At 37.4% G+C, this 16,807-nt stretch overlaps 1 protein-coding gene across 1 annotated transcript in view; it reads right to left on the bottom strand.

Moving 5' to 3' along the window:
* Positions 1-16,807, bottom strand: part of ELL2 (elongation factor, RNA polymerase II, 2) — a 64,330-nt gene that overhangs the window by 46,741 nt on the left and 782 nt on the right. Inside the window, exon 2 of the mRNA XM_004678123.2 lies at positions 1,994-2,041. Within this exon, the coding sequence (XP_004678180.1) occupies positions 1,994-2,041 (48 nt within the window). The remainder of the gene's footprint in view (positions 1-1,993; positions 2,042-16,807) is intronic.

The following is a 16,807-nucleotide window of genomic DNA, read 5'->3' as shown; positions in this document are numbered from 1 at the left end:
TTTATATCTAAATTACTTTTATCAAGAACATCAGTAGTCTGCTCTTATGTGCAATCTTCTTTTCTGTTGCTTCAGCTACCAGAGGTAAACTGAGATCCAAAAATATTGCCTACAAGAAGATATGCTGGAAGAAAAGATGTGCCACTTTCACAAAATTATAGTATATGGTTATGGTCGTTCTATTTTATTGTTAGTTTTATAAATTAAACTTTATCATAGGTATATCTGCATAGGAAAAAGCACAGTATCCACGGAGTTTGGTACTATCTAAGATTTCAGGCACCCACCAGAGTCTGCATCTGTACCCCTTGTGAATAAGCGGGGGACTACTGTATACTCAGGCAAGGAATAGAGTATGAAAACAGTGAAACAAGCAAAGACTATCTGGGGAAGCTTGTACACATGAGACAGGAAAGCTGTGAGGCAGGTAGATAAGAGAATTCAGAAATGGAGGCCCAAAGTCTCAAACAAACTGCCTGCTTTACAAAAGGTTCCGAGGCCTAAGGGCAATTGGTGTGCCAACAATGAAAAGTGTATAAATCAGGAGTCTGGAAACCTGCAAATGTCGTTTCTTGCAGTTTTTCAGTATAACCTGGTGGAAAAAATGCTCTTCACTTCTATTTCCCTGGATCTTAAATCCCAACTGGGAGAAGGGGAGTTAAGGAAAGAGGCAGCTCCCAAAGGAGGTGACAGCTGCTAGTGAGGGAGAAGCAGCTCAAGCCTTACTATCGTCTAGGTCTTGCCCTCTCCTTTCCAGATAAACCTCTACTGAAAATCCATGGCACCCTCCAGGGCTCTTGGACTCAGGCCTGCCTGTGAATTCTCCCTGTAGATGTTAGTGATTCTCTTAAATCTCGCAAGAAAAGCAAACAATTGAAGTTGATCCCTCAAAGAATCAGCATGTGCTCAGACTACTTGACAAGTATAAAACAAAAATCAGAACATTTGGTCTGATTATGATCCTATTTCTAACAATCAGCTATTAAGGGCGAGGAGGAAAAAAGGACTTAACTGTAAAGTTTATCAGTAGAAGCAAAGCTCTGATATTCACATGTAAACATTTCCAAATTAGTATTACAAAAGATTTAGCAATACTGCTCCTTGGTGTTGGATTATCTAACCTTGTAACTCTTAAAATGTCTTCAAGTTATAAAGTTCAGAAAGATGGTATATATTTGCATTGCATTTTTTGTATTTTGTAACAGCAAAAGTTCACAAGTCTAGACTTGCAACAAGCAAGAATATTCCACACTCAGCTTGCCTTTTCCCTACTGCTCTAAAAAAATTCATTCATATATTCTAAATTTTCACATTATGATCAGTATATACAGATAAATTCGGAACTGAATATTAGGTGAAGGAATAACTGAGTCTATTATTTATTAACTATTAGTTGTAATTATTAAAGAAGTATACTGACATTTTTCCTATAAAGTTTATCAACTATTATAAATGCAGCAGTCATAGGTCTACTTTATTAGGAATCATCATTTACTATGCTCTTAAATGCAGCAATAAAAGACACAGTACTCTTAGTTTATTCTGTGCACTGTAGGAACTCAATCTGCTATTTATACATTTCATTTCCTAGTATGCACAGTCCAAGATATGAAAGCAAGAAATGCAAAAGTTTGTTAACAGTAACAACAATTTCATAATTATCATTTTCCTGAAATGAATAATGCCTTGCAGTTGCTTAACTGTGGTAAAAACAAATTCTCTTAATACTTTGATCTTTATGTTAATACAAGCAAGGGTCAATATTACCCATGGTTTGATAAAAAAAACATTCTAAGTGTACCTGAATTACTTCTAAAATAAACCAAGAAGATAATTCAAATATCTTAAAGCAGTAAGAAACTTACATTTAGTAACAAAGTTCACTAATATGAGTAACAGTCTACTGAGACTAGTGAAAACAGAAGTTAAGCGTTAAACACAATAACACATTGTGAATATTAGATTTTCTTACTAAATCAGTAGTAATACTCACCCCTTGGAGCCCTTGGAACTGAATGGAAGGTCGAAAAGGAATTGAATTCTATTAAAAAAAAAACATAAGAAACAAACAGGTCAACCTTGGTTACTGTGAAACAATTAAATGTTTAAACTTTACTAAGTCTGTGTATTTAGACATTTGTGATGGGTCTCCAAAAGTATCTCTTCATTTATACACTTGGGCTTACTGGTCACTATATTAAAATTAAAATCCTGTGATCAACGATATCACACTTTGAAGATTCTTTGAACCATACAGTGTGGTATACCTGTGGAGGTTTATATCTCCTGGTAATGTACTCAACGTGACTTGACAAAAATGATTAGCTTACTGATAAAATTTATATTAAGCAAATTCTTCCTTAGTTTTTAAATGTATTTTCAAAAAGGATGGGGACAGGGAAGAGAACTGAAAGAAGAAGTTGCTAGAAATAAAAATAAAAGTACTTGAGAATGAACAGTGGTTTTTCCTTTTCCTCTCATTTCATCAAAATTACTTTTTAGTTGTGGATAGAAAAGATTATCATTTTTCTCACAAAATTCACTCCAGAATATAATTTTTGAACAGTGTTTTATTTAAGTATAAGCTTTGTTCTTTTCATAACATCCATATTTTATAATGGAGCTGATATTTAGACTATCTACCATAGTCACAGGCATGATTTACTGTATCCAAGGTCACCAGTATGTTTTTTCTATGGAAATTTTTTAAATTCTAACAGAAATTCATGTAGAAATCAGATTTGTGTAATATTAAGTAGTAATGTATCAGTAGCCTAAACACTATTTTTTATGCTTTAATTAATATCCAAATTTAATGCACAGAAACAAAAACAATGTTAACTGATCTTGTTTACCCCAAACAGAAACATAGATGTGTCTGCCTCTAGGCTTTGCACATTAGTTACCATTCCTACTACCTAGGACTTCAGAAAACTGCAGATTTTAAAAGTTTACTAATCAGGATTACAATAAACCCCACTGCTTCTTCAGTAGGTGATCTGAATATAAATATCAAGTGGCATATTATCAACTGTTCTCTCATTTATAAAAATGGAGAATTATCTTTCTGGAGAAAAAACACAGTAATAGATGCTCCTGACATTCTCATAATAGTATTATCGCTATAAAAAGAACATGTTTTATTCTAAAAAGATAAAAAAGATCATTCACCCTAAAAAACCATTTAAAAAATATTTGAGATAACATTGGTTTACATCACTATGTATAACTCAGGAAATAGGTTCCCAGATGTGCATCACAACACCGCACCTACAACTAGAGCACTATTATGCCTTTACAGTAGACCAGTGGGTCCCCACCCATCTAGTGGTCTCAACTCTGCAAGTCACTTCTAGACTTGGTTTCAGTGCAGTTCTGTGTGTTCCTTTGTTCTGTTTCTCTACATTCCACATATGAATGAAATTATCAAGTATTTGTCTTTCTCCCTCTAGTTTATTTCACTTAGAATAATCCCCTCCTGAACCTCCCAGTGGATAGGGGTTTAGTCTCAGCACTATCATTGTGATGGCTCACTGCAATTGCCTGAATTCTACCCCTGCCCAGGGAGCTAACCCACACTTGGTGCAGCAGACCTCTCAGCAGTGTATTTCAGTCAATATGCCTGTTCTGTCTCCACTCTGTCACTGGTGAATCCTTTCACTGCTCCTTTTCCCCACCTCTGTGCTATAGTCCACCTCTTTTATGCAAAAATAAAATTGTCTAAAAAAATAAATCCCCTGCAATTCTACCCAGGTTCTTTCAAATGGTAAAATTCATCTTTTATTTTTAATAGCTGAGTACTATTTGATATGTACATGTACCACATTTTCTTAATTGAACCATCTGTCATTGGGCACTTAGGTTGTTTCCATGACGTGGCTATTGTAAATAGTATAATGAACATAAGGAGCACATATATCCCTTTGAATTAGTGTTCCTGCTCTCACGTGGAGGTAAGGTGGTCTTACAATTTAGGTGACACGGATTTGGGTTCCAGCTCTCAAGGTATTTCAATCAGCTTTGCATCTTGATCTTTCTTCAAATTATCAACATTGAACATGGCCTAAGAGGCTACTGAAACTTTCTTTTCCTGCAACCAATGGGTACAGTGATTTAAATTGTTTCCTTTGAATTCATAATTTTTCTTGGGCTAATGAACGTCAATATTTCTCAAAGTTTTCAAGTTGCTGACTTCTGTTAGATGTTACTTCTTCCTTACACTTAAAAACACTAGCCTCCTCCTAGCTCTTTGATAAAAACTTTCATTTCATAAGTTTCCCTTTCCTCTTTCCAGATCCTCTTTGCTGGTTTGGTGATGACTTTGCATTTTTCTCTATTCCTCAACTGCCATCTCTCTACAATCTGCTTTTATCTCTGCTTAGGACAGTGGTTGCATTAGAAACTCTCAGTGGCAGCAAAACTGGCAAACATTAAACCAAACCCACCTCCCCCTCAACCAAACTGGCACCTCTTCTTTTACGGCAAGGTTCTTCCTATCATTTTGGTTTTCCTGGCTCAACCTTGAATTTAGTCTTTTTTCCCCACTTCCCTTTACCACATTCTAGTATTTAATTACATACCACTGGGGTCATAGATTTCCAAATCCAGAAATAATACAAGGTGTCCTATTAACAGCTAAGCTAGAGACAGAACTAATCCTCCTATATTGCCATGCTGCTTTTATTCCATTACTTTGTGCACTCCACACCCATCAGTTAGGAAGATTCAACAGTATAAGGGCATAATCTTTCAAGCTATAGAGTTTACATTTTACATGGGCAACATCTGAGAATGATTAAGTATTAGGCTAAATGCTACCTGGAATCTTCAAAACGGACTAGAGTATGGGTTAGAACAGACTGTACAAAAGCCAAAGGGTATACAGAAAAAGTGGATCTTGAATAGCAATTCAAATGAGACTAATCTAAGGAGTAGGAGTGCCCTAAGCAAAAATGCAAGGAGATAAGGATGAGGTACTACGTGGCAGAAGGAAGGTCTCTTAGTACATCACAGAAAATACAAGTTGTGCTTTCACACTTGAAACACAACACAAAGAATGGGAATTGGACCTGGTGATCCCTGCCTTATCTTTCCTTGACCTTAAATTTGTTTTCATTTTTTTGCTTCTACCTGTTACATTAAAGAAAAAAACACAACACATTAATTTAGGACCTTACAATTCTGTGAAATAACCTCACCCTAATCCTCTCCATTACCCACTCAGCAGTGGCCTTGTAATCCTTGCCTTTGGCATGATAAACAACTGGAAACTCTTATAATTTGGAATAAGAAAATGAGTTGCTTAAGTGTTTCAAGAAAGCAGGTGTTTTAGTCTTGTGTAAGAATGATGGAGGGAGAGGACTGCAGTTAGGGAAAGGGATTAGAGATCAACTTCAAGGGATCGTTTATTTAGAAATACTCAGGTAATAAGGATCTAAATTACTATATTACATCTGGAGAAAAAGGTGAAAGTATTTATTAACATTATATTCAAGCTAAAAAAATGATGTTGGGCATATTCTCTTTATATATGCTGTATACTACTATATACATTATACTCCCTATAGTCAAGAGTTGTAGAGACAATAATATGACTGTACATTATATTTAGTAACTTTGAAGGGTAATTTGACTATCTGATTTTTGCTTCATGACTGATATTTAAAAATTAAGTAGGTATGCTTTTATAGTTTTAGCTGTATTTCTTGATTATACATCAAAAATATTACTTTTTTTACACAGTTCCATAATATACAGAGAATTTATATATCTCTTGTCTCAAATGAGCCCCCCCAAACTAGTTCTGTAGTAGGAAGGCATCATCACCCCCATCACCCCCTGTCAAAGGGAGGTAAATGACTCTACAATAGGTACAGTGCATTGTTTAGAAACACCAAGCTAGAGATTAGCAAGACTGGACCTCAAATCCCTGAAGCCCAAATGAAGAACATTTTCTCTTGCCTCTATAAAAGTCACCCTCTAATGCTGAATATTTAAAACATTTAAAAATTCTTAAGTGAGCTCAGTTCTATTGGATGTTTCCAACGAAACTTTTTATAATTTCCAAAGTTCAGCTTTTGATAAAACTTAAAAAAAATTAGCCTTTCTTTTCTTCTCTCTCTCTCTCTTTCTTTGCTATAAGCACCATGTATATAGTAAAGGAGCAAATGTAAATATTTTGTTATTTTTCTTTAGATATAACATTTATGGAATAGATGTTTCTTTTCCAACAGAACAAGTAAGATCACTATTACTGAAATGTTTCTTTAAGATATTTGACAACCTTGAGGAGAAAAATACACAAGAGACCCACAAATGCTTTATTGATTTCAATCCCAATTTTAGGCAAAAAGATATTACTAGGCTACAGTTCTTGAATGTTTTTAAAACATGAGGAAACAGAACTCGATACACTTACATATACCTGACCACTGTGCTAATGGGCAGTTACCATGGAACTTTGATTTAACTCAAAGTTAACCTCTGATTATTTAAAATCAACCAACACTTTATTGGTATTTATATTTGGGATTTATCTGAGCACCTAAGATGCATTGTAAATCATGACAAAGATAATGCAAAAATAATCCCAACAGCAAATGTGATTTTGGGACTTTGCCAAACCCAGAAAACTTTCCATAATTGGTGATGGTTCAGGTGACTGCTTTAAGTAGGATGGGATTGTCTTAAAAAACAATTACAGCTACCTAGTTACTACTTAATTGAGTGTTTAATATGTGCAGGCACAACCATTTTTATTATCACCTCCATCAATTCTCCCAGAAACCCTGTGGGACAGATACCACTATTTGCATTTCTGAAATAAATACTATGAATTACCTAACATTACACAGTTAATAAATGGCATGGAACTCAAAGCCTGGCCTGTTTCACTTTAACAATTGTGCTCTTACCACTTTATACGGTTAGCCTATCCTGCCTTTGCTTAACAACAGTTATGTAAAATGTGAACTATATGAAAATTAGAAAATTGGGAACTGATAAGAATACTTTTCGGGGTGAATTTTTTTTATATATGTATATAGTATTATAGCTTAAAGGAAATATCAAGCGCTTGAAGAATTTGTTTTCACTCCTGCAAGTAAATAGCAAAAAATATTTATAATTTTCCCTAGGATAAAATTTGTACTACATATCATCTTTTATTTCCTAAAGAGTAACTAAACCATTGAAAGAACTTTCAGTTATTATTTATTTAATTCAAAGATTTTTATTATTATATTCTTTAAAAATATAGCCTGACAGGGAAGCCAAAGATGAATAATTGTGTTTTAACTGCAGTGATAAAAAAAAGACAGAAAATTGGAACCAAAGGAGTAAACAGCACAAAATCAGACAATTAATCCTGATTAAATACTCATTTCTTGTTAAAAACAGCACATGTTTAGAATATGTTTAGAATGATAGATAGCATGAATTTAAAACTTAGAGATAACTGCCAGGTGAGAGTGGGCAGGTCAGGAGAAGTCTGTCAGGTCATGTGGGTCACTAGGGCTGCAGAGGCTGCCGACAGCTTCACAGTGCTGTGCATTAACCCGTTGTGCCACCAGAAAGGCCCCCCAGTATTTTAGTAGATGCCAAGAGAGTAATTAAGCTTCACAAATTACAGTATTTTGTATTGTGAATCAATTTAACTTTAGAATAGCCTCTGCAGATTTGGAAAAACCAGATTAAGGAACATGAGGTATCATGAATGATTTCTTTCTAGCCATTATAGTATCTTTCCCCCCTCCAAAAAACAGTAGTGAGAAGAGGTTAAATAACTAAACTATTTAACACTATCCTCATTTTGAAAGACCATTTCTGGAAAATTGAGGCTATGTGATGTTACAAGTCAAATCAAAAATTACTATTATCTTAGGATTTCAAACAGCTTCCCAAGAAACGGGAACTATCTAAAAAGCTAATTACTATAAACCAACCTTTAAATTAAGCACAATATTCCATCATTCTTCTCCTCCCAACTTAACTTTATAATTGTATAGTAAGCTTACTAGTTATATCTGATTATAAATGCAAATGAATGAGTATACTGTTTCCTTGGGATCAGCATGGCTAAAAACAAAGTATAAAGAGAAGAGCAAAATCAGTTTTAATTGAACAGTGAAGATTATTTTTAAAATTCTAGAAATTAATAAAAATTAAGTATCTAAAACACATCTCACAAAAGAAATCATCAGAAGGCTTGATACTAGGAAACTACATCTTGCAAAAAGATGACAAGATCGCTCTGGCTGCTGTGTGGAGAATAGTTGGGTGCAGGGCTGGGGAGGGAGAAAGGAAGCTTGGAGGCCTGTGAAGTGCATAACACATGGCAAGGACTACAGTCATGGTGGTGAATGGGTTAGTTAAGAGTGACTGAAGAATCAAGTATGTTAAGAAAAGAGGGGGAAAAAATCAAGGATTAGTACTGCATTACTAGCATTTGGTGGGGAATGTTGTCAATGATATGGGGAATACTGCGGGAGATATAGTTTTGAGGAGTGAAACCACAAGTTATGTTTGGATATGTTAAAACTGAGATGCCTTTTAAGCTATAATGAGGAGATAAGTATAAGAAATGAATGTACTTGGGAGATGGTCACAGCTGGAGATGAATATTTGAAAGTCACTAACATATATAGGTGACATTTAATCTCACACAACTAGATGAGCTCACGGAGGGAGAGCACAAGCAGACATGGAGAAAGGAAGTGTATCTCCAACAATCAGAAGTCAGTTAAATGGCGGATAATCTGCAGAGGGAACTGAAAAAGAATGGACAGGGAGGGTAGGAGGAGCATCAGGAAAGTGTTGCCAATAGCAAAGAGGGCAGAAAACCGCAGAGGTCATGTAAGACGCCCACAAGAGAGATGACCACTGGATATGGCAACAAGTGGCAACTTCAAAGGTGTGGTGGAGGGAACCAACTGGGGTGGGGCGAGCCCTGGGTGGGTGAGAGGTAAAGAGAAAGATTCTGCTCAGACACATCCTCAAACATAACCTGTCTCTTATGCCAGCCTATTTCACATTTCTTGCTGGTAGGGGTGATCCATGCATGACTTAATTAGCTTGCATCTCCTGTGCCTAGTTACGATGCCAAGCACATGTTAGGTTAATAAATGTTTGCTAAATGAGTATTTGGTAGTTATAATTCTGGCTTGTAGCTCAATATTTTATTAAGTAAAAACTTTTCATGTTACTCAACTAAGTTTTTACTACATGGATGTTTTCTAGGTCTCTGAGCCACATAGTTTCTATTAAAGGAAACGAAAAGTGACAACACTAAGTAAATGTTATTTCAAAATATGCTAACACTTAAGTTTCCAGGTAAGCATATTTACATGTTAAAGGATCTCAATGAATCTTATTAGAAAGTTTGAGCCTGGCTCCATCCTTGAACAAACCTGTTTAGTGGAAAAGTTGTCTAGCAAGGTTATCTCTACAGACAACCACAACTGGTCTATGACAATGTCTAACAAAAGCTTTACTACTTTTGTTTTCCAAACAAAAAACTGTCAAAAAAGAATGAGAATAAAAACCAGAACAGAAATGAAGGCAATCTAGAAGAGAGAACACTAACCCTTTCAAGGCCTTTAGGAATCATTTCAAAATGATGCTAGAAATGTAAATTGAAGCACTATTCTACACATTACTAAATGTTTCAATAATCACTGGGGATGAAAAAAACACATGGTCAGATCCTCATATTAAAATCAAATAAGATTTTCAAATTAGGCTGTATAAAAGTCTTAAGTGCAATGTATAGAAAAGGTTTTTGAATAAAGTCTGTAAAAATACAAATAAAATTTAAAAATCCCTGCTCAAAACCAAACTTTTTTCTACCTAATAATGTTAACCTCCCCCAAATCACCAATCTGCCAAATTTTCACCCAAACAGAAGAGTTTACACAAGACATGCAAACAATATAGCACTGTTCTTGTCTAGCCCCAAACATGCATCTTAAGTGTAAAGCATATAATCAAATCCAACTCTCTTGGTCAGCAAATAAAAGGCTAAATGAATGTTCCACTAAAATGGTACTCATCATTTTTAGTTCCTCCACCCCATTCAATCTCCCAGCTGCTTGGATTTCTCTTTTCTTATGAAAGGTACTCCTGGTGTTACTAGAAATTTCTCAATTCAATTCTAATCCCTTACAATCTGTTGATAAGTCCTATTCAAATCTAATGTGTTCCTCAAGCATTTAGACCCAAATCATCTCTGGCCAGCATCCTAACTTGTCTATTTCCTTCTGGATTCACTTATATTCATCAGGCCAGATACGCAGTGATCCTGAAACATTGCACAAATCAACTTGTGTTTATCTCCCCAGCATTAACAGAGCAAAATCCAATCTGCCTTTCCTCTCTGAAATCTAACTAGATCTTTCTCCTGCACTCCAGGATTAGTGGAACAGACCCTTCTTTATGTGTCTCAGAGCTTGCCCTATCTTTTCTACTTCTGTCCTTACCTTGCCTGTGCTGTTAAAATCTTACTAAAATCCTCTAACGCCCAAGAATAATTTTTAGACCAGTAACAAATAAGATCAGAATCAGAAAAAAAATACAGACCATTTATTTAGCTAACTATGAAACTAGTAGCCAAATGTTTTGAATCTAGAGTTCAATTTAAGGTGCTAATAAGATTCATGTATCTTTAAGGAACATACAGCCTAAAGATTCTCTCTAAATGCTAGATTTGGTCTTTTCAGGGAAAGTATTAGGCAGTGAAGGGGCATAAACATGGCTCTCAGGAGCCATAATGCTGCAACAGAAATTATAGATAGGTAGATAAACTGGAAGAGGGAAGGAAAAGAAAAGTGGAGAAAGCAAATTCTCCCTGGTTAATTCTGACCTGAATTATGTCATTTTTTTCAGCTTCAATATGATTTTCAGCTTCAATATGATTCTGCCTCAGACACAGCCATTAATTTCTTGTCTTCTACTCCAGCCCTGCTTTTCTAGATTTCTGCATAAGTCATGGGAAATGTCGAGTGGAGCTGAGGTATGCAGGAGTCAAGTGTGAATTACATACATGCTGTTTTCTTTAAAATCTAGCTCATTTTGAAATGCAGAAATACTCTCATCAGATCACATTTTAAAGATACTTTTTCAAATATTCCAAATATATTTTCTTCCAAACGGATAAATATGTGGCTAGACCCTAGTGACAAGCTCCTGAGTGTTTATGTATCTCTCTCATCCCCACAAATTGTTAAAAATGGCTCGGCATTGGTTCAACGGAAACTCTCATTTTCCTCCCACTTTTGGCTTTATCACAAATTACCTAATAAGCACTATGAGCACAGCTTTCATAGTTTTTCTTACAAGTGCAAATAGAGCAAATGGAAAGGCTGGATCTGGTAATTGTCCTCAGTAAACTTTCCTGTAAATCATTCCAAGAATTCTATGCCCCTTTCCTTTTAAATTCTTTTCTTGAACAAGTTCCAGTCCTTCACATATGTTCTTTTTTTCTTCTCTCGATTCTGGTGCCAAGATTCTCTGTCTATCTTTTTAGGCAATCTGGCTACTGCTTTTCACTGGGAGGAGCACCCGCCCTTGCACTGAACACCTGATAATTTGAATGTACTTTTAAGCACTTACTGCAGCATAGGGCACAAACTTGACCTTATTTGATAAACAACATTTTAAAATCAAGTTTAAGACTGAAGATGGGTAGAAGTGAAAGCCCAATAAGGTAAATGAACTTAAAGTAAAGCTGGCGATATTTTGAAGGTGTGACAAAAGGAACCACCTAACACAAACTCCATTGTTTTACTTAGCAAACATGTCTAATGGCAGTGGCAGTTCTGTGCTGGCTGCTGGAGTAGTGCCGTAAGAATAGGGTCTTTCAGATTTGTAAGACAGATTACTGCACCTACACACTTAAAAGTTGCTTGAGACAGAAAAGGGGAAGAGATAAGAAAACGATACAGTATGAGTCTTTTCTGTGCCTTAATCCACAGTGAATAAAATGCTTAAGTTCACATGATACAAAGAAAGGCTAAGTAAAGTGAGGGAATTGCCTACCCCATGAAGTGTGGGATCAGTGATTTTAAAAGATAAGTAATACATTAAAGGGAGCCATTCACTAGGAAGGATAGTAGCTTTGGGGCTTTATAAAATACTTCATGCTTTGACTGGAACCAATAGTATTTGGTAATGCTAAGACCTAGTCTCATACAAAAATTAAATATATTTGTACAAATTTTCAAAACAATCATTTTCCAAATCAAGACATGAAACTACTTAGTGACAGTGAGGGGTCGACTGTGTGGTGAAGGACAGAATTGGACTTTTAGTCATGTAATGAAACATACATGTTGATTTTTAATGCTGAAAATTTATGTTATAGTGCAGTGTTACTTCAATAATATTTTTTAGTAATTAAGGAAAAAATTATTTAAAGCTTACAATTAAAGGTGACAAGAAAACATGTTAACTGAGTCTTTCTTAAAAGGCTTTCTGGCCTTTAGGCACAGAGAATGAATATACCCTGCCCCAAAACACAGCTACACAAACTTTTTATGTAATAGTGAGTAAATATGATACTATTATTTGAGCCATCACCTTTGAACTTTGAGTAAATATTCTTAAAAACTGAATTCACAACTCAGCAATCAGTGTCTGAATAGAATTTTGATAAGATTACTGATATTCCAAATGAATTTTTCAAGTCATTATAAAGAAAACTACATTATATTTTATATTTATATTTTATTTTATTTATATTTTACATTACATTTATACTTTAGCTAAGATATATTTTAGAATTTTAAATATAGTTTTAGGAGACATATGTAATTGCGTAACATATGCTTATTTAAAATATATAGAGCTCATACAGACCACACAATCACAGATGCCAATTTAAGGATTATAAAGTTGTAATTTAAGATTTTTACTTTGTAACCTGTCTCTGCATTCAAAATTATCTGAATTATCTGTAGTAAAAAAAAAAAAAAAGGGAGAGTTGCAAAAATGTTATAGATTATGTGTAATAGTTTATTTGGATTTACTTAAGACAATAACTTTTTGATTAACACTGTTTTATATATAATCAATTTCAAACTTTCTGTATTCAAAAGGAGCTAAAACTACTTTTAGAAGATATTTAGTTCAACTGTAACTCCCATTCCTGGACTCACAGTGTTTCTGCCCTCCATCTTCCTCCCTCACTTCAGTTTCTATTTAGAAAGATTCCAAGTAAGCATTCTTCTTATCTTCTCTAAAAAAAGAAAACTTGAAAATGAAGGTCAATTAGGTTTGTTTGTCTTTGAAACAGTGAGGAATTATTTCCATGAATCCTAATAATTTCACATACTTGCTCAATTACACCTAAAGGATTCCTGTATTCCGTCTAAATTATAGTTCCCCCCAAATTCCTAAATTTACCTCCGAAAGCCTTAGGTCAGGGGGATTAATTTAGAAAAGTAAATCCAATGGATAAAATGATCTGGATAAAAATAACTCTTTGAAGCTTAATTTAGGAAAGTCAAACCTGTTGAAATTTCTAGCCCTTTGAAAAGTCATTAAAAGAGGGGGAATAATAACCGTAACTGTGCACAGGCCAGAGCCACTTGAAGGTCACTTGCCTGCATCAAGCACCTTCCAATCTGAGCACCAGGGTGGTGGGGTGGTTTTATGTGAGAAATCAAAGCCATTTTGTTCCCAGTTTTGATGGCTTTGCCATCAGAAACGTCTTTCCAATTAGCCAATGAATGCCAACATATTTCTAAAAAGCAGATAGGAGTTAAAGACAGAAGCCCTACTTCTGCGGTTAGAAGGTATAAAAGAACTTTTACTTGGGGAAGAAAAGCTCAGCCAGATGCCTACTCCTTGGCAGCTGTTACTGTGACTATGGGGAAGCCCTGTTTGCCCCAGGATTAAGCCAGGAAGAGGAGACATTCGTGGGAGGTTTAGCTGAGCAAACCAGAGGAAAGTGCAATAAGCACCAGCAGTGTGCATAATCACCCAAAGGGTCCCTTATTTCTTGTCTAATCTCTTTCTCCTTTTCACCCATATGGGGTTAATAGTCTCATCCTAACTCCTGCTTTTCCATGCTCCTTAAAAAGTGTTTCTGTGGCTGAAGTATAAAGTGAGGCCTGGGGACAGGAGTTAATTAAGTCCAAAAAAAGACTATCCAATTTTACTAGCACATCAGCTTATTTCTTACCCTTTTGCCTTGTATACTACTGTATTTGCCACCAGCTTTTCAGGAGAAAAGGAATTGACCTGACTGTTCTCAGAATAAAGTGCAGGGAAAAGTCTTTCTTTCCTTTTTCTGCGTCTATACAAGCTGGGTAGGCCCATTAATTGGCAAGCACAGATGAAAAATGATAATTATGTGTTATCATAAGCAAGAGAAGTAGTCAAGAGTAGAGAAAGCCATAGTCTTTGGTACCTTCGACTATTAAAACAAACAAAAAAGAAAAATCAATTAAGTTGTCGGTTGGGAGAGAAAGAAAATTTTGGCTCTTTGTCTTTTGGAAGACACTGTTATATAAATATAGGATTGTGGAATCAAATCACTCCAACCTGAATTCCAAACGTATCAACACTTAGGTGTAGGAAAAGAAATGGATGCTGTAAACAGGGCTCATTTCCTGGGTGCTAGTGGTCATGTAGAACAGTGGATACTGGTAAACTGTCACCTCATTCTCCCTGAGTACCATCCCCTCCAGAGTGTCCCCTGTTATACACCTCTTTCCTGCCAAGTGTACACTGTCAATCTTACTGAAAATCAATCACACAGTTTTCCTGTTCTTCCTCCAAGGTGACTGGTTGACTTACTGTCTGCAGAAGTGTTTCTCCCCATCATGTGTCAGCTTTTCTCTGGTCTCTGCATTTATTTTTCACTAGTGGTTAGCCTCCTCCTGCTGGCTTTGTCCTCTCTGGCCTGTGTTTTTCTCTTTATATCTCTTGACCTACCTTCTTCCCACTGTCAATCCTTCCCACGCCCTTCTCTTGGAAGAGGCAAGCTTATCTTTCCATCTCACAGGGCCCAGTTTCTCTCCAGTGTCTGCTCTGTGCCTCTGCCTGCTTATCTGGCTTCCCCCAGATGGGCCTCCCACTTTTCATGCTGCTGTTCTTTCCCTGCAGGTGCACCTGACTCCCAGTGGCTACTAAGACGTGCGATTTTCTACTTCTTTAATTTGCTTACACCTCTACTACCATGTAGTCACTGACCTCCCAGCCATACATAAGACTTTCCATGGGATTTTATGGTATAAAGAAACGTACCTTTCTCTTTGTGCATGCACACTTCCCCCCTTCCCAGAAGCCAGTATTTCTTGCCATATGTTTCTGTGCTGGTGACACATGTCCTGGCATGTACTTTCATATGTCCATCCAATACTGTGAGTGACCCCCTGAGAGCACATACACCTTTTTGATTTTCTCCTGTTTACAGATACAATACTACGGGAGTTCAAGAACTTCCCAAGCTGCGTACATCTGGTGCTGTCCTGTTTGTTCACTTTTAGTAGGGATCTTCTCTGAATGTCAGTCTTCCTTGGCCCAAGTTCATGAACTCCCACTGAATGAGGGTTCACACCTCTTCTGAGTCTGCCTTCAACTGTCTTCCTTCTATGCATTTAAAGTGCCTGGCACTAGTGGGAGCTCAACAGATGTTCATTCTTTTCTCCACTTTTATCTGAATAAGTAAGTGCGTCTGAGTCTGGCTGTCCCTCTGGTTCTCCGTGCCTATCTTATGAGATCAGTTAAACGGAGTGTTTCCTTGGTGTGGACTGGGCTATTTGTGAAGATGCCCTGTGGATTTTATCTCAATAAAGTCTTTCCTCTCTCATTAAATGGTGCCCATCTCTCTCCCTCTCACGGTACATGTATGTCCCTCTCTCGGACGCAGTGTGTCCATTCCCATTTCCAACCGCCACACACAGAATTCAGAGTTAAAGCCGCCTGGGCAAGTACACTGATTGCAGCGGCTCTTCTCGGCGCCTCTCCCGTTTTTTGTTTTCCTCCCAACGCGAAAATGCGTTCCAAGGATTCTATCCCAATTGCCGTGTATATGAGTTAATATGACCCTCTCCCTGTACCCGCTGTGTGTGCCCATGGGCTCTCTCTGGAAGTCCAGGTCCTTCGCGAGAGGACGGGAGTCTGTCTTTGGGATGCAATGTGTCCTCACCCTCGCTCCGGATCTCTAGGTCCGTGAGTTTGCCTGAAGAGAGCTATCCCCAGTAACTAAAGTCTTTCTCCCGGGTGAACATCTTGGATGTGTGGCTTTCCCAGTACGAGGAGCTGGTGTTTCGGTGTCTGACTCCAAGACGCGGTACGTGTCTGGGAAAACCCAGCACCGGAGTTCCCGAGTCCCTGGGAGTGTAAGGTGTGTCCCCCATTTCCTTTCTACGCGAAGCGACTGCGTCCGGGCTTAGCGAGTACACGGTGTGCCCCTACCCCCATATGCGCAGCGCCTATGTCCCCATCTCAGTACGCCGCGTGTCCCCGCAAACACGAAGCACCTGTATCTCCAAGTCCCTCCAAGTACAAGGTGAATCTAGCTCCCTACGCGGAGCGCCTGAACCCCGCGTCTCGGCGGGTCCAGAGTGCCTACGTGTTAAATACCCCAAACGCTGCCGCCTTGTGCCCGTGGGTCCTCGCGGCTTCGTTATCCACAGGCTGGGCGCGCCGCCATGGTCAGCGTGGTCACCTCACTGGTCGCCCCGGTGCCTTTCTCCCACATTGAGACCGAAAAAAGCCAGGAAACCCGCGGTCGCCGTCGGAAAGTCCCGCAGCGGCGGCAGAGTCGAGTCTGGGCTGCGGCCGCCTCGGCCCCGCCGCCAGG

Source organism: Condylura cristata, unplaced genomic scaffold, assembly GCF_000260355.1.
Source record: "Condylura cristata isolate star-nosed mole 26May11 unplaced genomic scaffold, ConCri1.0 scaffold00007, whole genome shotgun sequence".
Lineage (NCBI taxonomy): Eukaryota > Metazoa > Chordata > Mammalia > Eulipotyphla > Talpidae > Condylura > Condylura cristata.
Note: the sequence above shows the minus strand (reverse complement) of the source record. Positions and strands in the feature narration are given on the sequence as shown.